Source organism: Anolis carolinensis, chromosome 1, assembly GCF_035594765.1.
Source record: "Anolis carolinensis isolate JA03-04 chromosome 1, rAnoCar3.1.pri, whole genome shotgun sequence".
NCBI lineage: Eukaryota > Metazoa > Chordata > Lepidosauria > Squamata > Dactyloidae > Anolis > Anolis carolinensis.
In genome coordinates, this window is record NC_085841.1 from 213,611,916 (window position 1) to 213,634,073 (window position 22,158).

At 41.8% G+C, this 22,158-nt stretch overlaps 1 protein-coding gene and 1 non-coding gene across 5 annotated transcripts in view; both read right to left on the bottom strand.

Annotated features, from left to right (window-relative positions):
- The window catches only part of xirp2 (xin actin binding repeat containing 2), a 206,037-nt gene that overhangs the window by 43,522 nt on the left and 140,357 nt on the right, over positions 1-22,158 (bottom strand). For 3 of the 4 annotated variants that reach the window (XM_003223669.4, XM_008115138.3, XM_008115139.3), the window contains one exon: positions 26-151. The exons of the other annotated variant lie outside the window; for it this stretch is intronic. In XM_003223669.4, coding sequence (XP_003223717.2) covers positions 26-151 — 126 coding nt within the window. The remainder of the gene's footprint in view (positions 1-25; positions 152-22,158) is intronic. 4 annotated transcript variants of the gene reach the window in all.
- On the bottom strand, positions 8,819-8,891 carry mir5412 (microRNA mir-5412). The gene is given in 1 exon segment (NR_130012.1): positions 8,819-8,891. It is a non-coding gene; the product is annotated as a microRNA mir-5412 (primary transcript).

Below are 22,158 nucleotides of genomic sequence, written 5' to 3' on the forward strand. Positions count from 1 at the left end.
TCCTTATATTGCTTCTTGATATTACCTGTACAGATTTGTGTTGATACTGGTATTGAGCACTCTGAGATGAGCTTGTTTCTGCCTTCTCAAATTGGTTCTTCACACTTGCTAAGCCTCCTGGTATCCTGTAAGCCTCTGCCTCCTCAACAGCCTGGTAAGAAAAACAAAAAAACCCACAAATCAAACTTCTATTTACTATGATAATGAACAATGTCTTTTTTAAAAAAATCAGAGAGCTTTAGGTTTTTTTATATACAATAATATTTAGTTACAGTATTTTATGTGATTGGCACATTTTGGAAAAGAATTGTTACTCTGAGTGTTCCAAATCCTGATTTCCTATCTAGTGAAAATGAGGATTAGCTGAGTTCAGTGGGTAACCCTGTTAAGTAGATTGCAACCTTACACAACTATGCATTCATTTTGACCCGTCTCTAAAACTTTTAGCTTCATTTTCTTTGGGTTTTTTTTAATTTTACAGAAGACTGCAACCTTCCCTGCCCCCATCCCCTGCCCAACATAGGTAAAGGTAAAGGTTTTCCCCTGACGTTAAGTCCAGTCGTGACCGACTCTCGGGGTTGGTGCTCATCTCCATTTCTAAGCCAAAGAGCCGGCATTGTCCAAAGACACCTCCAAGGTCATGTGGCTGGCATGACTGCATGGAGCGCCGTTACCTTTCCGCCAGAGCGGTACCTATTGATCTACTCACATTTGCATGTTTTCGAACTGCTAGGTTGGCAGGAGCTGGGGCTAACAGCGGGCGCTCATTCCGCTCCTGGGATTTGAACCTGGGACCCAGCATATTAAATACTAAAAGTGTTTGGATGGAAAGATGCCAAACAGGCAACACATAATGTTCAAATCCTTGGTTTTTAGCAGGAAAACATGTTTTGGTTTTGATGCAAAACACATTTCGGTATCTCAAGGTTCAATATTGTTGATTAAATTCAAACAGCAGCTGATTCACATACATTTCTTAATAAGTCATGCCAAAGTTATAGAGCAAACTCATTATGAGATTGTCAGCAAAATACTTAAAATATGAATAGACTATACATTATCAAGATTCATTCACTGAGGCCCACTGTGGTATTATTACCTCATAGATTTAAAAGATTAAAAGCATAGTCACAAGAAACAGCTTTTCAGACTCTCCTAATTTAATTCTTCTTCTGTAGCATTAGCTACTTTACACCATCAGGTGTTTTGCGGCAAGGTCTGTTCTAATACAGCGAGGAATTAATCTCTCTTTCCGTTTTAGAACTATCATGGAAACTCTCAGAGGCCTCTTCCATAATGCTAAGGATTAACAGAAGAATGGAGAGGCTGCATCTTGTGCTTGGGAAGAGGTGTATTCAGATACAGTGATCCACAAAGTCTGTTAAAAGCCAGGGCTCAGTGACAAATTGGAAATAGGGATTCTGGCGAGACTATAAAAAACTCACTTTAGCACTTAGCTATCCACAGTGCATCTGGAAGTGACTTACTCCTGATGAACGCAATGACTATTCATCACTACTTAGGATTTCCCCATTACCTATTAATCATACTCTGTTTCCCTCAACTGGTATGTGATGCTGTTACTTTTAACACCATATACACCTAAAATGAGCAGCTTGCAGCATCTTACAACTGTTCAGGTAGATTATAGCTCTCAACAGTAGCCATGCTGACTATGGCTGATGAGCCATAAAGTCTGTTTAAATAGGCCTATTCCTAGCCACAGTTAGAACAGATCACGGAACAACAGACTGGTTCAAGATTGGGAAAGGAGTGTGGCAGGGCTGCATACTTTCACCCTCCCTATTCAACTTGTACGCAGAACACATCATGCGACATGCGGGGCTTGAGGAATCCAAAGCCGGAGTTAAAATTGCTGGAAGAAACATTAACAACCTTAGGTATGCAGATGATACCACTCTGATGGCCGAAAGTGAGGAGGAGCTGAGGAGCCTTATCACAAAGGTGAAAGAAGAAAGTGCAAAAGCTGGGTTGTAGTTAAACCCACAAGAAAACCAAGATCATGGCAACTACACCTATTGATAACTGGCAAATAGAGGGAGAAAACATGAAGGCAGTGACAGACTTTATATTTCTAGGCGCGAAGATCACTGCAGATGCAAACTGCAGCCAGGAAATCAGAAGACATTTACTTCTTGGGAGGAGAGCAATGGCCAATCTTGACAAAATAGTGAAGAGCAGAGACATCACACTGGCAATGAAGGTCCGCATAGTCAAAGCAATGGTATTCCCCATAGTAACCTATGGATGCGAGAGCTGGACCATAAGGATGGCTGAGCAAAGGAAGATAGATGTTTTGAACTTTGGTGCTGGAGGAAAATCCTGAGAGTGCCTTGGACTGCAAGAAGATCCAACCAGTCCATCCTCCAGGAAATAATGCCCAATGGCTGCTCACTGGAGGGAATGATATTAGAGGCAAAGCTGAAGCATTTTGGCCACATCATGAGAAGACAGGAAAGCTGGGAAAAGATCACGATGCTGGGGAAAATGGAAGGAAAAAGGAAGAGAGGCCGACCAAGGGCAAGATGGATGGATGGTATCCTTGAAGTGACTGGCTTGACCTTGAAGGAACTGGGGGCGGGGACGGCCGACAGGGAGCTCTGGTGTGGACTCGTCCATGAGGTCACAGAGTCGGAGATGACTACACGACTGAGCAGCAGCAGCATTCCTAGCCACTTCATACCATGCATGCAAAAAAGTAGACGAATGACCTCATCATAGGGGCAAAATTGCCTGTCCTACAACAGTGTGACCTCACTTCAGACCATCTAAACATCTGGAAGTGATAAGTCTTCTTACCTTCCCTAACACAACTCTGGAAAATAAAAAAAATGGGTGCAGCATCCAGACATGTGGATTTCTACTTTGGGATATTCACATCTACTCATTTTCAAGTAGAAGTAATACATAAATAAATAATTTTTGGCTTCTTTTATTTTCAAAGAAAAAAAAAAACCAAGATGGCAGAAACATGACCGCATCTTGCTTTTGACCTTATTTAACCATGTTCTTAATTTGCAATGATGCATCCATCCATAACAGTTCCTATCCAAAGTTCTCCCGCCCTCAAAAATTGGATCCTGCATATGCAAATTGAGCCTGAGGCAAACTACACATTACAAACAAATGCATGTAACATAGTCACAACCGATTATATTTGCACAGAAAACCTTCGGTCGGGGCCCATTTGATAGGGGCTACAGCAGGTGATTATGGGATCACAACTTTTTTCTGATAGCTATTTTCTTCTCTAAACCCTCCCCATGATAACATATTTTATTTACTTGTATGAGAAGTGAAGTAGGAAGAGCATAGGGAGAGGGTTTCATATTTTCTCCCCACTCATGGCTCCTCTGATAGAAATAACCTCCTGGCAACTGTTTTTTTTTCTGGGAAAAATATCAGCTGTTGAATGTAACTTGTTTGTGATATATAGAAGATTCTACTCATTCCTTATATATGCATTACTCTGTTGCTTAATAAAATCAAAGTGTGGGTGGGCAAAGCCTGTATTTTGTTGTTGTTCTGCTAGCTTGATCAATCTGTACATTTACTTCTAGCATTCTTGTATATTAAAGCTGTGAAAAACTGATGAACAGACACACATTGCAAATCTCCATTGTGCACTTTATTTTTCTCAAATGCCAAGAAATATATTTGCAGAGTGCATGACGGGATTTTGTAGGATAACAATGTGTTTTGAACAGGTATGAATTTACTTAATGATTTTGTAGCTCTAAGTCTGGGAAGCTGCCTTGCAAAACAGCTTCAAAAACAGCCTCAAAACATGGTGATGTTTTTAAAAATGAAACATGCCATTCCATCTTTTTACAAAGGAGAAAACAGGGTAATTTTTGTATTATTTGTTCACCAACATGCACATTTAACAGCTGTACAAGTCATATGGCATATAAGGAAGACAATCATCCTCTATAAGGAGGGAATTTTGAAATGCGGCACATTGGGAAAGGCTTTCATGTATCCTCTGCTTTGATCCCTCACATTTCATAAGGTATCTCCTCACTGTGTTGTCGAAGGCTTTCATGGCCGGGATCACAGGGTTGTTGTATGTTTTCCGAGCTGTCCGGAAAATGCCCATACAGCCCGGAAAATGTACAACAACCCTATCTCCTCACTGTTTAGTGATGGCAGGTGTAGTTTGCATGCAGACGGACTCAGCTTCAGTTCCAGGTAGTGGTGACTAGTGGCTTCCAATATGCTTTGGATGTCAGCATGGATTTTAAAGAAGTTATTCAAAATGCTGAGCCCCATCTAAACCCTAAAAGATTCAGCACCTTGGAGACTGACTTTAAAGTTCAGGCAAAACCCAGGACAGTGCTATCAGTGCACTGACATGAGAGCCACAACCTGCCACTGAATTCTAAGTAGGGTTGGAACATCTTGTCCTGAATTGCACGAGATCTGTTCCCAGGTGGAATAGACAATACTGAGCTCGATGGACTAATACTCTGTCTGGATAGAAGGCAGCTCCCTATGGTTCATATGTTACATTTTCCACACATGTAGATTATATCCACAACCAAATGAAACACAGAGGCTTGCAAATAGAGAGCAAATCTAATTCCTGATGCTTGACACACTGCAAGGAAAAGCCATAAGAGCAAAAATACAGCTGGGGTGACTGCCCAGATAATATGCAAATAAGGGACTTATTGATTTCCCTCTTACCACAAGCAGTGGGAACTGTCATGCCCTCTTCACCTGGATTTGCATATTCTTGTTTCACTTTACAGGGCACAATGGAAGTGCCTTGCATAAAAACACCTTCTGAATAAGAACATAGCAACCATTTCCTAGTGCATGCAGAACATTCACAAACAGCTTCACTCTTTCCCCAGTTCATTTCTTTTTTAAAAAACGAGTTGGCATTAAATATTGCAGTTATGGAGGCATAATCTTGAATTATGAACGTGTAACTGATCTGTATTCACAAACACTGTGTTGTTACGATGGTGGCACTATTCCCACAATTGTGAATGTCCTCCCAGATCTGGCAGCCATAAGATTGGAGGAGTTCTGTTCAGCTGGTGACCAGGATGCAAAGAGGTTGCCAGCCAACAAGGTTGTAATTTGCTAGCTGGTGGGAGGAACATGTATATTTTATCCTCCTTATACCATGAATTTCAGCTGAACAAACCTCTTTGATCTGACCTGATATCTTCCTGGTGAAGGAGGTTTGGGGGAGTCAAGACAGGAGACTCTATTTCAGTGGTTCTTAACCTGGAGGTCCTGATGTTTTTGGCCGTCAATTCCCAAAAACCCTAACAGCTGGAAAACTGGCTGGGATTTCTGGAAGTTGAGAACCACTGCTCTATTTCATTATGCCTATATCCAAACAGGCAATATAGAATTCCAGCCATGTTTCACAATCCACACTGATAGAAAGCCCCCACTCCCCACTGCTCCCATGACTTTGGGAGGGGAAAATTATGGACTTTTGTGTCAACCTCCAACACACTTCCCTTGAGTTGCAGTATCTCTAAACTTTCTTCTTCTTTTTTTGTGTGAAAAGGTGACATACTGAATGTAAAAGAGAATAAAATAAATTCATCAGATACACATAATACATCTGTCAACCACACTCCCCCTCCCGCACCTGTGAACCACCATCCATGACTTCTGACACCATTCAATGTTAAATTAATATTTCATAAAAACCTGGCCTTTTCTTTATATTAATTACTTCCCCTCTCTGCTATTTTAAATAATAATAATAATAATAATAATAATAATAATAATAATAATAATAATAATAATAATGCCCAGGAGTAAGCCATCAGAACAAATGCAATTAAGGCCAAGATCGAAAAATCAGCTCATGACCCAAAATGCAGACTGTGCAAGGAAGCTGACGAAACCATTGATCATATCCTCAGCTGCTGTAAGAAAATCACACAGACAGATTACAAACAGAGGCACCACTATGTGGCCTAAATGATTCATTGGAACTTATGCCTCAAGTACCACCTCCCAGCAGTAAAGAATTGGTAGGATCACAAACCTGCAAAAGTATTGGAAAATGAGCACGCAAAAATACTGTGGGACTTCCGAATCCAGACTGACAAAGTTCTGGAACACAACACACCAGACATCACAGTTGTGGAAAAGAAAAAGGTTTGGATCATTGATGTCGCCATCCCAGGTGACAGCCGCATTGACGAAAAACAACAGGAAAAACTCAGCCGCTATCAGGACCTCAAGATCGAACTTCAAAGACTCTGGCAGAAACCAGTGCAGGTGGTCCCGGTGGTGATTGGCACATTGGGTGCCGTGCCAAAAGATCTCAGCCAGCATTTGGAAACAACAGACATTGACAAAATTACAATCTGCCAACTGCAAAAGGCCACCTTACTGGGATCTGCACACATCATCTGAAAATACATCACACAGTCCTAAACACTTGGGAAGTGTTCGACTTGTGATTATGTGATACAAAATCCAGCATATCTATCTTGTTTGCTGTGTCATATAATGTCGTTGTGACAACTACTACTACTACTTTATTTTTGTATCCCGCCTCCATCTCCCCGAAGGGACTCGGGGCGGCTTACGCATGGCACAAAGTGCCTAAAACAATGCAAAAATAAATACACATTACAATACAAAGTAAAACCAATAGCATATAAAACAACAATTTAAAACTCAGAACAGCGCCCAACAACTTATAGTGAAAAGTGTCATAAAAACATAATCAACTTGAGTCCCCTTCGGGATAGAGAAATGTGGGGTAGAAATGTCATAAATAAATAAATGAACTGTGAACAAGAAGAAGGGGAAGGGATAGTGTAAGTTGTAGCTAAGGAACAAGGGCATGGGATGAGGGTGTGATGATATATCATTAAATTGCATGGGCTAGGGATTCTCAAATGCTTGTCTAAATGCTTGTCTTAGCCAAGCTCCGGTGGCAAAGTGTGTTAAAGCACTGAGCTGCTGAACTTGCAGACCGAAAGGTCCCAGGTTCAAACCCCAGGAGCAGCGTGAGCGGCCGCTGTAAGCTCCAGCTCCTGCCAACCTAGCAGTTCGAAAACATGCAAATGTGAGTAGATCAATAGGTACCGCTCTGGCACTCCATGCAGTCATGTCGGGCACATGACCTTGGAGGTGTCTACGGACAACACCGGCTCTTTGGCTTAGAAATGGAGATGAGCACCAACCCTCAGAGTCAGACATGACTGGACTTAACATCAGGGGAAACGTTTACCTTTACCTTACTTCAATTCTCTCTGGAAGGAGGATAGGGTGGGGGGCTTCCTAATCTTCCTTGGGAGGGTGTTCCAAAGCTGGGGGGCCACCACTGAGAAGACCCTCTCCCTTGTCCCCACTAACTGCGCTTGTGACGGTGGCGGGTCAGCGAGGAGATTGTAAAGCTCACGCAGGTACATGGGAGGGTGCAGTCATGAAGATAGGCAGGGCCCAAACCATTTAGAGCTTTGTGGGTGATAACCTGCACTTTGAATTGGGACCAGAAACTTATAGGCAGTCAGTGGAGCTGTTTCAATTGGGGCGTCATCCTCTCCCTATAATTAGCTCCAGTTAGCAACCTGGCTGCCGACCTTTGCATCAGTTGTAGTTTCCGGACAGTCTTCAAAGGGAGCCTTACATAGAATGCATTATAGTAATCCATCCTCAATGTAACTAAGGTGTGGACCACCATGGCCAAGTCAGGCTTCTTGAGATATGGTCATAGCTGGCACACAAGTTTTAACTGTGCAAAGGCCCTCCCAGCCACCGCCGATACCTGAGCATCAATAGTCAGCATTGAGTCCAGAAGGACCCCCAGACTGTGAACCCGTGTCCTTAGGGGAAGTGTAACCCCATTGAGCACAAGTTGCAACACTATAGCCGAATGGGCCTACCTTTGTCTTCCTTTCTAGGTATTCAAATGCAAGTCTCTCTTTTCTAACAAAGTCTTCATTATTTCCAGTATTTCTAACGATTACACCATGGTCGCTTGACACAATATTCACAAGAGTCTTGTCCCTAGAAATGAAGCTACTGACCTTGGCAATCTTGCAATCAATTCTTTTTTATTTCAGCTCTGTAAAACTCTAATTTTCAGAACTACCGTACCAAAGGAAGTCAATGTGTTGTGCCCTCCTGTAAATCCTGGAGTCTATTGTTGTTGCCTCTTTTGTTGAAACCCAAAAATATCAAACCTATAAGGACTTGACAGAGTTCTGAAAACACTAAAGCAACTGCAGGGAATGCAGTTTTCATGAAATGCCCAAGTAATTTTGGATACCAAGTACATATATCTAAGAAGGAAAACAGCTTTGGAGAAGACATGAAGTTCTGTTCGAAGATCTATGTTTTTACAGAAGAAATGTGAACAGCCAGTTATATTAGCAAGCAGCCATTTCATGCATGCCTGGCAGAAACCAATGAATTTTCAAAGATTTGTAGTAGGCAATTTTTGTCTGACTCTCTTTAAGCTCACCAATGAATGTTACTTATATAACAGGCAACTGCTGAAAATATCCACTATCTTTTCAAGCATCGTGTTTGAGCAAAAGTAGAACTGATTTCAATATTAGGTGTGGCGAAGTTTGAAGTCCTTGCATGAAATAGAATATTCAATATTCAGTTAATTTATAATGCACAAGTGATTTGAATTCTTGATATAGTTCATCCATCGAAGATAAGCTTCCTACTATATTCTTTGACCGAAATGCTGCATCAAAAGACACATCATACATACCGGTAACAATGATACATCCCTTCTGCAACAATCTCCCAAACAGACCTTGTAGTGGCATTTCTCTGTGTGTAGATGGGTACAGCAGAAAAGCACCCAGAAATTTTCCTTTAATTAAGTTCACAAGAAAAAAACCTGGACCCTTCTCTGCCACTCCTCCTTTCTCCACCGATTAAGAAATGGTTGTGGATGGAAGGAAGGGCTGCAGCAAAGAGAAGGGGGGATTAGGAGGCTTTTGGTTGTTGTGCGGGTGTTACTTCAACTTTCAACTTCAGCTGTTCTGTCCTAACATGGCTCTTGTCTCTCTGGTGGAAAGTATAGTGTGGAGGCCATCTGGAGCAACATCCAACACTTCCTGGCTTCCAATGGAGAGGACACAGGAGGGGATGGTTGTGGCAGAAAGTTAGAGCTTGAAAGGTAAGAAAGGAAATGTATCTTCACCCAGCTTGACAGAGTTTTACAGTATTTATAAAATTCACGATCTCTAAAGGATTAAACTTACAAGTGTGCCATCCCATATCCAGCTTTTGCAACTGCAGCTCTTAGTGTTGTTGTTGTTGTTGTTGTTTCTTCTTCTTCTTCTTCTTCTTCTTCTTCTTCTTCTTCTTCTTCTTCTTCTTCTTCTTCTTCTTCTTCTTCTTCTTCTCCTCCTCCTCCTCCTCCTCCTCCTCCTCCTCCTCCTCCTCCTCCTCCTTCTTGGAAAGCATACCAAGTTCCCTAAGTCATCCATCATAAAGGCATGGTTTCCAGACATTTGTTCATCTTGGCTGGCCTTCTCTGGACATATTTCATCCTGTCAATATCTTCCTTGAACTATGATGCCCACAGCTAGATGCAGTATTCCAGGTGAGGTTTGACCAAAGCAGAATAAATTGGCAAGTCACTTGATCTGGACATTATGCTCCTGTTAATGTGGTTTAGGATTGCCTTTTTGGCTGTCATGTAACACTGTTTGTTCATGTACAGATTGTGATCTTTTAAAACTTTTAGATTTATTTTTCACAGGTGCTTTCAGGACAGGAGTCACTCATGCTACATTTGTTAATTTTATCTCTCCTAGATGTAACTGTTGTTGTGTGTCTTAAACATATTTCTGGTTTATGGCAGCCTAAAGCGACTCTTGTGGCAAGATATGTTCAAAGGGATTTGTTGTTGCCTTAATCTGAGGCTGAGGCCCCTTCTAAAGGTAAAGGTTTCCCCTGACGTTAAGTCCAGTCATGTCTGACTCTAGGGGTTGGTGCTCATCTCCATTTCTAAGCCGAAGAGCTGGCGTTGTCCTTAGACACCTCCAAGGTCATGTGGCTGGCATGACTGCATGGAGGCCCCTTCTAAAAAGGTCTTAAATTCCAAAAGAAAGTGGGATAAAAGGGGGTAGCAGCTAGATGACGCACACTGAAAATGAGTGCTGGATTGCGGGATGGCATGAAAAACATGTGATAAAAAGGTTCATTTAAAATCCGTGATTGGACAAAAAATGTACTGTTACAGAGCATTGTATATCCCTCCCCTAAAAAAAAAACAACCCATGAGAGTTCCTTGCAATATGCTGGTTTGACTGCTCCAGCGCTTATCCTCATTTTATAATTCTGAAACAGTTGATGAAGGGTGTAAACAGATGGAGCCAAATGGAAGCACGAGAGGAAAGCAATTCCCATGAGAACTCTCTCCAACCATTCATTTCTTCTCATATTTCTAAACTTAAACAGAGCTCGAATTTACACAGTGAGCACCAGCATGGCAGGCAAGTGATTCCAAAGGGAAAACTGGTTCAAGAGGGCAACCTAAAGGCACCAGGAGGGTGAGGAGCGATGATGGTAGGAAATCTGTGTGCACTTTGGATGAAACCGATTATCGTGACCCATCGCAGTCTGGGTTTAGGCATGATCATGGAATGGAGACAGCTTTGGTCACCTTGGTGAATGACCTCCTCAAAGAACTAGACAGGGGGATTGTGTCCCTGCTGGTTCTCCTGAATCTCTCAATGGCTTTCGATGCCATCAACCATGGCATCTTTCTAGGCTGACTCTCTGGGATGGTTACTTGCTCGCACCCCTGGCCATTGGCCTGTCGAGTCCCGCAAGGTTCAATTCTATTCCCTATGTTTTTCAACATCTACATGAAACTTCTGGGCAAGGTCATCCAGAGTTTTCAATTTCGGTGTCATCTGTATGCAGATGACACACAACTCTATTACTCATTTCCACCCATATCCATGGAAGCTTCCTGGATCCTGGACCACTGCCTGGCAGCTGTGATAGGCTGGATGAAGGTGAACAAACTGAAGCTTAATCCCAACAAGACACAGGTCCTCCTGGTCAGTCGCGAGGCCGAACCGGATATAGGGTGGCAACCTGTGCTCGACGGGATAAGACTCCTCCTGAAGACACAGGTCTGCAGTTTGGGGGTCCTACTGGATTCAGCAGTGATCCTGGAGGCCCAGGTGTCGACGGTGGCCAGGAGGGCCTCCGCCCAATTAAAGCTTCTGTACCAACTGCGCCCGTACCTTGAAAAGCCAGATCTGGCCATGGTGGTCCATGCCTTAGTTACCTCTCAAGTGGATTATGCACTCTATGAAGATGACTCAGAAACTGCAGCCAGGTTGTTGACTGGAGCTAATTATGGGGAAAATACCACCCCTATTAAAGCAGCTCCATTGGCTGCCTATATGTTTCTGGGCTCAATTCAATGTGCAGGTCATTACCTACAAAGCCCTAAATGGTTCGAGTCCAGACTATTTACATGACTACATCACTCCTTATGAACCTGTTTAAATATTAAGATATGCTGGGAGGCCGTTCTCACAGTTTCACCTCCGTCATAAGCTCATGGGTGAGGACAAGGGAGAGGGCCTTCTCGGTTGTGGTCCTCTGGCTCTGGAACACCCTCACCAGAGAGATTAGGCAAGCTTCCTTGCTTTCAACTTTTCAGAAGGAATTGAAAACTTGGCTTTTTAAACAGGCCTTTGACAATGGTTAATGCAGTTTTTAATGGCCAGAGGACTTAAATGGGACTAAGGTTTAATTGGATTTTTGCTTTTTAACCAGACCAGTGGCTAGGGTGTTTTAATTGATTTATACAACTTCACCACTGTTTATTTTATCAATGATAGTTGTTCTGTCAATTTAATATGTTGTTTTATTTTATATCATTTGTGTTGCTTTTTTGATGATTTAAGTTAATTTTGTTGTTTATCTTAATAACTATTGTTCATAGTTTGTACTGTTATTGTGTTATAAGCTGCTCCGTTTCCCCTTGAGGAGATGGGATGGGAAACAAATAAAGTTTTTATTATTATTACTATATTATTATTATTATTATTATTATTATTATTATTATTATTATTAGAGCCTCCGGTGGCCTAGGGGATAAAAGCCTTGTGACTTGAAGGTTGAGTTGCTGACCTGAAGGCTGCCAGGTTCGAATCCCACCCGGGGAGAGTTTGGATGAGCTCCCTCTATCAGCTCCAGCTCCATGTGGGGACATGAGAGAAGCCTCCCACAAGGATGGTAAAACATCAAAACATCCGGGCGTCCCCTGGACAATGTCCTTGCAGACGGCCAATTCTCTCACTCCAGAAGCAACTCCGGTTGCTCCTGACACGAAAATAATAATAATAATAATAATAATAATAATAATAATAATAATAATAATAATAATAATAAGCACGCAAAGATACTGTGGGACTTCTGAATCCAGACTGACAAAGTTCTGGAACACAACACACCAGACATCACAGTTGTGGAAAGGAAAAAGTTTTGGATCATTGATGTTGCCATCCCAGTCGCATTGACGAAAAACAACAGGAAAAACTCAGCCGCTATCAGAACCTCAAGATTGAACGTCAAAGACTTTGGCAGAAACCAGTGCAGGTGGTCACGGTGGTGATGGGCACATTGGGTGCCATGCCAAAAGATCTCAGCCGGCATTTGGAAACAATAGATATTTACAAAATTACGATCTGCCAACTGCAAAAGGCCACCCTGCTAGGATCTGCGCGCATCATCCGAAAATACATTACACAGTCCTAGACACTTGGGAAGTGTTCGACTTGTGATTTTGTGATACAAAATCCAGCATATCTATTTTGTTTGCTGTGTCATAATAAAATAATAATTATATAAATGAACAATAAAGAATATATTCACTATTTATTATTTTATTACCTATGAAGAATCCAAATACACCAGAATTCAAACTGACTTAAAATCATAATGACACTTATGAAAATGTGCCATTTCTGATTAAAAATTAAGCTCTAACAATATACATAGTTAAAGTCTGAAGTCAGTATACTGCTAAAAAATAGCATCATATTAATATTAAATATGATTAAAAGCACAATTACTTCAGTAGCATTCTCGGGATAGGAACATAACTGTACTTTAAAAACCTGAAAATGAGAGAGTAACATTTCCTGTTGAGTTTTTTATTCCCTTTTTTAAAAAAACGTAGACACAGGACCAAAGAAATATTTGCCCTTCATGCTTTTGTACATTTTGTTATCAGCCATATGGATCACTGTTTCATAACTGTTCTGGGAGAGTTCAAGTATGCTGAAATTTCTCACACAGATGTAGTGAAAGATTGAGATGCACATCATTTATTTATTTTATAAATGCAGTGCAGAAAGCATTTTATATGGACTCTGGTTTGGCCTGAGTACATCATAGTACTTAACAGCAGCTTTACTTTAAGAAAAGAAGTCCAATTCTCTAAACTAAGGTGAAACCTGTATATTGGGAGAAAACAACTGGGGAAAGTGATACTGGCAACCTCATCATACTTGCGGCAGGCAGCAGTGGCACACTTCTTCACTGCGGGGCATGGGGGATCTGGTGGCCCATGCCTCGCCTTGTCCGCTGGGAGGGTGATCACAAGGGGGAAAGCATGGGGTGCGTGTGATGCACGTGGCTTCCCCCCATAGATTGGGCATCATGGGAAGCCTCCTGTGTTGCTTGGGTGGCAGCATGCCAGTTCCGCTTCTCTGCACCCATGGAGTCGGCATGATGTCATGTGAACGGAGACGACCGGCTCCATGGGTGACTGGGGCTAGATGGCCATTTGCTGCCAAATCTAGCCCCATTTGATGACATTGTAAGAGAGGGAAAATGACACCAAGAGAATAGAATAAGGAACTTTCTTCCCTCTGGCTTCCTTCTGTTCAAGCTTACTTTATGACTTAAAGCAGAGATTGGGCAAGTCATTAACAGCAGTCCATGATTACAGGCATGCACACATTTAAGCTACATAAAACCTGCTGAATGTGAAATTGTGAATGTGAATTGATTATGCAATTATAAGATGGAGAAAACTGGGAGGGAAGAGAAGATGTATAACCTTATCCCTACCACTTACTGTTTTCCAATAAAAACTGATTTGCCCCAAAATGCTTTTCATTCTTTGTGGCCCTTGTGATCTCTTCAGATTCTATGATTACCCATGTAAGAAACAAGAATATAAGATGAGATAGTCGGAGGCATACCGAAAGTCTATCTTATCTAGCATTATAAAAGGTAATGGTAAAGGTTTCCCCTGACGTTAAGTCCAGTCGTGACCGACTCTGGGGGTTGGTGCTCATCTCCATTTCTAAGCCGAAGAGCAGGCGTTGTCCGTAGACACCTCCAAGGTCATATGGCCAACATGACTGCATGGAGCGCTGTTACCTTCCCGCCGGAGAGGTACCTATTGATCTACTCACATTGGCATGTTTTCGAACTGCTAGGTTGGCAGGAGCTGGAGCTAACAGCGGGCGCTCATTCCGCTCCCGGGATTTGAACCTGGGACCTTTTGGTCTGCAAGTTCAGCAGCTCAGCGCATTAACGCACTTCGCCACCGGGGCTACTCTAGCATTATATTTTCACAGTATTCAACCATGGGTGCATCCAAACAGCCCTTTAAAAGTGGGAGCTCCCGCATTTTAAAAGAGGGGCACCCAGATAACGTCCCACAGAAACTCGATTGGATTCACCACAAAGTAGGAAAACTCTGCTTTGTAGCAAATTACTTTGATAGCCTATTAGGCACACTCCTTTGTGAAAGACCTGAGTCTAATGGGCTATGGGCCTGTGTGAACAGACCTACGTGGAGTCCTGGGACCTCCCTGAAGCATGTCCAAACACCCATCCTGCACTTTCTGCATTTCTGTAGCCCAGAAGTTGCAATATTGCTCCCACCTCCTCCCAAAACCCTTTAAAAACAAGGGGGAGTAAAAATAAGTTACCGGCCTCCATTAGGACTTGGAGCACAGTTGCTGGGATGTACCATTATATGCGAGAAAGCAAATAATAATAATAATAATAATAATAATAATAATAATAATAATATTATAATTTTCTTTTTATACCCCACCCCATCTCCCCGAAGGGACTCGGGGCGGCTTACATGGGGCCAAGCCCTGTCCACAACAATAAAACAAAGCAATAAAACAGATAAATAACAATAAAAACAAGTCATGAAAATCACATTCAAGGACAAAAGGTAAAATCTTGGATAAAATCTAGAAAAAAACCTGGGCCAAAGTGCTACTTTGTCAAAATCATCAGGAAGGGGAGAATTATCCAAATTGTCATCGCCTTCAAGGTGCTGGAAGAGGCATAAATATGGGACTATTATTGGAAATGCAAGAGGTCAGACTTACTGGATCAGTTATCAAAGGACTGCTGGAAGAGCCATGTTTACAGGCTCTTCCGAAACGAGAGGAGGATAGGGGCCTGCCTGATCTCCCTGGGGAGCAGGTTCCAGAGCCGGGGGGCCACGACAGAGAAGGCCTTCTCCCTCGTCCCCACCAACCTCGACTGCGAGGGTGGTGGGAGCGAGAGGAGGGCCTCCCCCCGACGAGCGAAGAGATCGTGCAATGGGGAGGCAGGAGCTATTTGGCTCCTGCTCTCGTTTCCTCAGCGTAATTGCTACATCCCAGGAAGTCTGCTCCGAGGCCTAATGTAAGCTCGTAACTTATTTTTACCCACCCCTCTCAATTTTAAGGGGTTTGGGAAGGGGGTAGGGGTTGTCTCCCTATCCTCCCGAAAGGTTTCTGGAGGACATCTGAACACCTGCCCCAGAAAGCCCGAACTTTCTGGGGCATGTGTGGACTAGAAGCCGGGAACTTTTGCGCTTTTAAAACATGATTGTTCCTGGTTTAAACTGATGTCAGGAACCGCTCCATGTGAGCAGAATAATCTTCTCCCACTCATGTCCCCCAGCATCTGGCAAATATTGACGTTGACAAGCATCCTGTTAGAGACTTTTGCAGACATACATACAGCTTACACTTCCATATGTCTATTCTCCTCTCCTCATCCTGCTCCCCTCCTCTTCCTCCTACCCCCTCCTTCTCCTCTCCTTTTTTTTGGCACTAGTGCTCTCTCTTGCTCTCTCACACAATGACCAACCTATTGGGAATCACCCTGGACTACTCAAGTCTAAATGTAGTCAGATAGATGATAGAGTTAGATTGAGGGAATCCTTTCCCTGTTTCCAAAGAATGCCTAGATAGGCTTTGCTGTGTTTCACTCTATCTTGTTTATGTCACATCCTTTACTTTGAAGTTAGTAGAAATGTGAATCTTTAGGGACACTAACTTCTCATTGGTCAGAATGTCTTTTATGGCCCCAATAAACTGGACCATGAGGTTGGAACCATTTTGGTTCACTCTTCTCCCTTTGTTCTTCAAGCAAGATGTCTCTCCTGGCAAGATGTAACTATTTAGATGTTTGTTATTTTTCCTTTCTTATTTTTCCTTAGAAACCAGTCTAGAGTAGACTAGACAGCTCCCAAGCCTTTCTATCTACAATGGAGTACTTTTTACCCGAATAAATACTTTTTGAACTCTTGCCGTCCTAAGCTGAAAGGCTTCTCTTTGCTCTCCCCGTGTAAGTAACTGTTGCATTTGAAAGCTTTTGCTTTTGCTACTCTGCTGCATTTTGGTGGAATCTCCCCCAGAGAGGGTTAAATAGAGTCTAACCGCTCAGAGATTACCACAACACAACCCCACTGTGGTCACCTACTCCATGGTCATGTAGTGGCCAGAGGAAAGTGGAGGTAGTTGAGAAATATCTGATTATGTAATTATAGCCAGATGCATAGTTACAAAGAAATCTTTCAGGATTTCCAAGGTCTTCTGGAATTTTAGGAAGATAATGTCATCATTGTACATCTTGTTATAGTCCCATAACCAGATACTTCTCAGATGTCATTGAGCTTTCTCAACAACTACTTGGCTGGGGAGGAGGACCATTGCAGCAGAAAGGAGAGCCGTGTTAAAGGGATGGGAGAGATGTTTCATAATGTGAAAGTTGCATAACTCCTCATACATAATCTAGTCTTTACATATCCACTCAAGCTCTGGAGGGAGTTTATACCTCCTATCGTGGCTAACTACTACTAATCCATCTTTCATGAATCCATCCAGCCCCTTTAAATGATATAAACTGGCAGCCACCATGATATTTTTTGGTGAATTCCCAGCTGAATTCCCATTAGGGAGTTAATAGACTCAACAGCAGGCATCAAGCCTGCTGCTGTTTCCCCCTTTTCCTGGACTGAAACATCCATCTTCATTAAAAATTACTAATTATTCTCATGATCTTGTAAAATTCCTCTTGTTTATTTTATAGACAAAGACAGCTGCAGCTGTATTGCACTGATTTAAAAGATTGCACAAAGGATAACCAAACGACTTCCTCAAATCAATTAAGTAGCAAAGAAACAAGTAAGCATATTATTAATATTAGCAGGAGCAGTAGTATTACTAAAAACTCTGCTGCAATTCAGCTACAGAAACCTGAATGTTTCCTTATTACTTTAACTGGCTTATCAAGTGACAGCATCATAAATAGACCTCATTTCTTTGTTTACTAAGCCAGTTCCAACAGATTTTCTGCCTACAGCAGCAGGAAGAAAAGAATCTGGCTACTATGGAATAAAAACAAATCTTTTCAAAGGCCAGCAGTAACATTATTATCAGTCACCCCCCCTCCCCTATTTTTCAGATTTCTGTGTGATTTTTAAGTTGCTTTACAAATAACTGCTTTACAAAGACATAAATGGGGTCTTTTTTTATTAAAAAGAGAAATTTTGAGTAAACCTTCATCCAATGTAGTAATGATAGTAGTAGTAGTGACAATAATAATTTAAACTAGATAACTAGAAAAGCATAAATTAATCAAAGCTAATGTCTAGCAATGTTAATGATATTACACTACAGGTGACAAATAATATCATGTTGTCGAAGGCTTTCATGGCCGGAATCACAGGGTTGTTGTGTGTTTTCCAGGCTGTATGGCTATGTTCCAGAAGCATTCTCTCCTGATGTTTTACCCACATTTATCGCAGGCATCCTCAGAGGTTATGAGGTATATTGGAAAAAACTAAGCATGGAAGGTTTATATATCTGTAGAAGATCCAGGGTGGGAGAAGAAACTCTTGTCTGTTGGAGGCCAGTGTGAATGTTTTAATTAATCGCCTTGATTAGCATTAATGGCCTTGCTTCTTCCTGCCAGGGGGAATTTTTTGTTCAGAGGTGTTAGCTGCCCCTGATTGATTCATGTCTGGATTTATTAATTAAAACACTCCTATTTCAGTAGGTGAGAAAATCTTTTGGGAGGGGTTGTATGTAAAGTTAAAGTGAATAAGTGAGAAGAAAAAACTGTGGCTGACATGGATGAATAGGGCCATCTTGAATTAAGTAACATGATTTCAATTTATGGAAGGGTAAAATTCTTATTTTGGCTTCACGCATTTATTTTTATCTTGTATTTTATTTAAGGGCTTTAAAGTTTTACCTTAATGAACAATGAATTGTATATCTAATGGAATTCTGCAGGAAAATCACACATTGGGTGGAATCATAGAGTTGGATGAGATATCATCCAGTCCAACCACATTCTGCCATCCTGAAACATACAACCAAAGCAGTCCCCACAGATGGCCACCCAGCCTTTCTTTTAAAACCTCCAGAAAATGAGACTCCAGCACACTGCAAGGCAGTTTATTACACTTTTGAGCACCTTGTATAATCAGTAAGTTTTTCCGTATGTTTGGGTGAAATCTCTTTACAGCTGTGGAATAAGTTGTTTTCTTACTATTTTTGCTGTGTCTTGTTCAAACTGCAAACTCCTAAAACCATGAAATGTTCATTTATAAAGCAGTTCACAGAACCATAAAAGAGTAATGCATTATAACCAAAGCAAAGGTAGCTTGGTATTTGTCAAAAGAGTGGTTGCATATTGAAAGATATCCTATAATAACATATTTCTCCAGTTCTAAGATACCATATGGGGGAAATATGGCAATATAGGAGGAAAATTCATCTTAGAATTGAAGAAATACAGTGCAGTAGAGTCTCGCTTATCCAACCTTCGCTTATCCAATGTTCTGGATTATCCAACGCAGTCTGCCTTCACAGCTGTTTCTCTAGGCAGCAAGGACTGAACTTTTTACGGATTTAACTTCTGACAATGTTGTTACTGTAGGTTCATTTTATGCAATTCTATCTTTATTTGTAGCCAATTTGTTAATAGCAAATGTTTTTGTAATCAAGGTTTTCAATACATTGTGATGTTTTGGTGCTAAATTTGTAAATACAGTCATTACTACATAACGTTACCATGTATTGAACTGCTTTTTCTGTTGATTTGTTGTAAAACATGATGTTTTGGTGCTTAATTTGTAAAATCATAACGTAATTTGATGTTCAATAGGCTTTTCCTTAATCCCTCCTTATCCAACATTTTTGCGTATCCAATGTTCTGTTGGATAGGTGAGACTCTACTGTATGTCCTTTCTGGACAGTTGCTGGTGACCAAGCCATCAATTGCCAGGTTTCATACATATGCTTTAGTTCCATCGCAGGAATGTCTCCAAATGCTATGCTTAATGTTCCCCACAGGTGTGAATGACAAGCATTCACCTATAAGAAAAAATATAAAATGTTAATGTTTTGCTCAATGTTCCATACAAAGGTTGGTCTACTTTCTAAAGGTTAAAATCGAACACATTGTGAGGACGTATTTTGTGCACATCATTTTAACCCTCTTTGATTTGGATTAGTCCCATTGAAGCCACTTCTACACTGCCTTATAATCCAGGTTATCAAATCAAATAATCTACATTATCTGCTTTGAACTGGATGATATGCATCTACATTTCCATATAATCCAGTTCAAAGCAGATAATATGGACTTTACATGGCAGTATAGAAAGGGCCTGAGTTATGTCATCAATTCTTTGACTTTTATTTCATCTTTCATCATTTGCTAAATATTTGATAGTGAATTGATGACCAAGGTATTGCTGCATACAACTTGGATATGAATTCTTACATACAGCTAGATAGAGATTAATTTTAGAACAGGAGTTTTCATTCATGAAGTGGGAAGTCAGCAGTTCTGAGAAGAAAGTAAGCACCTATGTGGGCGCGCAGCATGATTCTCCGACCCACGTTATTATCTTTGCAGAGAGCAATTTATTTCCTGACTCTCTCCAAGAATTAGTTACACCTTCAGAGCATGCCTCAAGCGTTTCATTCCTAATCACATTACCTATCCCTTAGCAGGGTCTACCTTTCTTGCGCTTCTAGCTACAACCAGCCAGTAGTTCCTTTCAAGTATCCCATTGGGTCCCTTAAGTCTCAACTACTGATTTATTGTAGGACAGATTATTTGAAAAGCTCTAACTTTTTTTTTTACTAGGTGAAAGGAAGAGAAGTCTGGAGTTAGGTTACAGCTATTTTGGAATCACTAAGGGCACATCTGGAGCCTCCGGTGGCTCAGTGTGTTAAAGCGCTGAGCTGCTGAACTTGCAGACCGAAAGGTCCCAGGTTCAAATCCAGGGAGCGGAGTGAGCACCCGCTGTTAGCTCCAGCTTCTGCCAACCTAACAGTTCGAAAACATGCAAATGTGAGTAGATCAATAGGTTCCGCTCCCCAGAGTCGGACACGACTGGACTTAACGTCAGGGGAAACCTTTACCTAAGGACACATCTACACTGACACTATAATGCACCTTGGAACTGGTTCAGGAGGAATTGGTTACACTGTGTGGGTAATTAGATTGACATGTCTGGAACTGGTTTAGGGCCAGCTGAGTGATTACACTAGACATGGAAGCTAGCCTCAAGCCATTCTGTTGAGTCTGTCCCCTGTCTCCCATTTCTAGGAGAGATGCACACCAGCACTCCAGAAGCCAAGGAGGTGGTAGTGGTGGTGGTGGGGAGTGACAGATAGGTAAGGAGATAATCAATTACCCGCCCCTTGCTATCCAGCCATGCCCTTGGGGCAATTTCTGACAACCCCCTTGCCACCTCATTGCAAATCCTACAATGCACTTAATCAAGGACAATATATTCTGGGAGCTGGGATATATTGAGATCTGTTGCAGCACAATGGCTTAACTTGGATTTTTCTGTGACTTACTTTAAAGTGCACTGCATTGGAGTCATGTGTTTTTTGGCTTACTTAGGTGATTCCTCATAGCCCAAGGATGATGGCCCTCCAAGTGTAGCGTCTTGGTGGTGGATGCATAGGTGGCTGTGGAGACCTATTCTTGACCAGCATCTTCTTCCACAGTGAGACCATAATTTTCCAGGTGGAAGGTGGTTCCAGTCAGGGTTGGCTTTATTAGTATTTTTGTTATATAGAGTGAAATGTTTAATCTATTGTTGCTGTGGAATTGTGTGCATTTCATTCTGGCAAGCATTCCAGCAGTCAAGAGGTTAATTGTAGCGAGCCCTGATTGATTGCTGGAAGGGCAAATGGCAAAGACTTCCATTTGTGCTATGTGACAGGAAGATACATCACAAGCTGTGGAATGTAGAGGAGGTGCTACAGTACAGAGAGAACAGACTTTGTGAGAGACAGACGCGCTCCATGTTTGTTTGTGTGGATGCAGCATGTGTCCTGATAGCTTTGGTTAATTTAGCACTGTAAATAATGTAAATAAAGCTTCAGTGCCACTGAGTTATAAATCAACAAAGTTGTTGTTCTTGGTTGGTGACACTTTCGCCGTGGTCTGATGGGTGAGTTGAGCTGGGACCTGGCTCATCAATCGTCGGGGTCGCCATTCCCTGACAGGCTTGATGTGCCTTCCTCTTGGCACGTTTCTCCCTTTCGCCCTCCATTCATGCCTCTTCAAATTCTGCAGCACTGCTGATCACAGCTGACCTCCAGTTAGAGCGCTCAAGAGCCAGGGTTTCCTAATTCTCAGTGTCTATGCCATAGTTTTTAAGGTTGGCCTTAAGCCCATCTTTTTGGCTCCTGCCATTTCGAGCTGGCTTGGAGCTGCATTAAATGGTCAATGTAGATGATCCCTAAGTCCCAATGGAATCACTTTTACAGGTCAAACAAGAAGGTTATGACTTCAGTGGATCAAGACATAAAGTTGTCTGGCTACCTGTTCACCATCTTGGTTGTGTGATAAGATGTCATC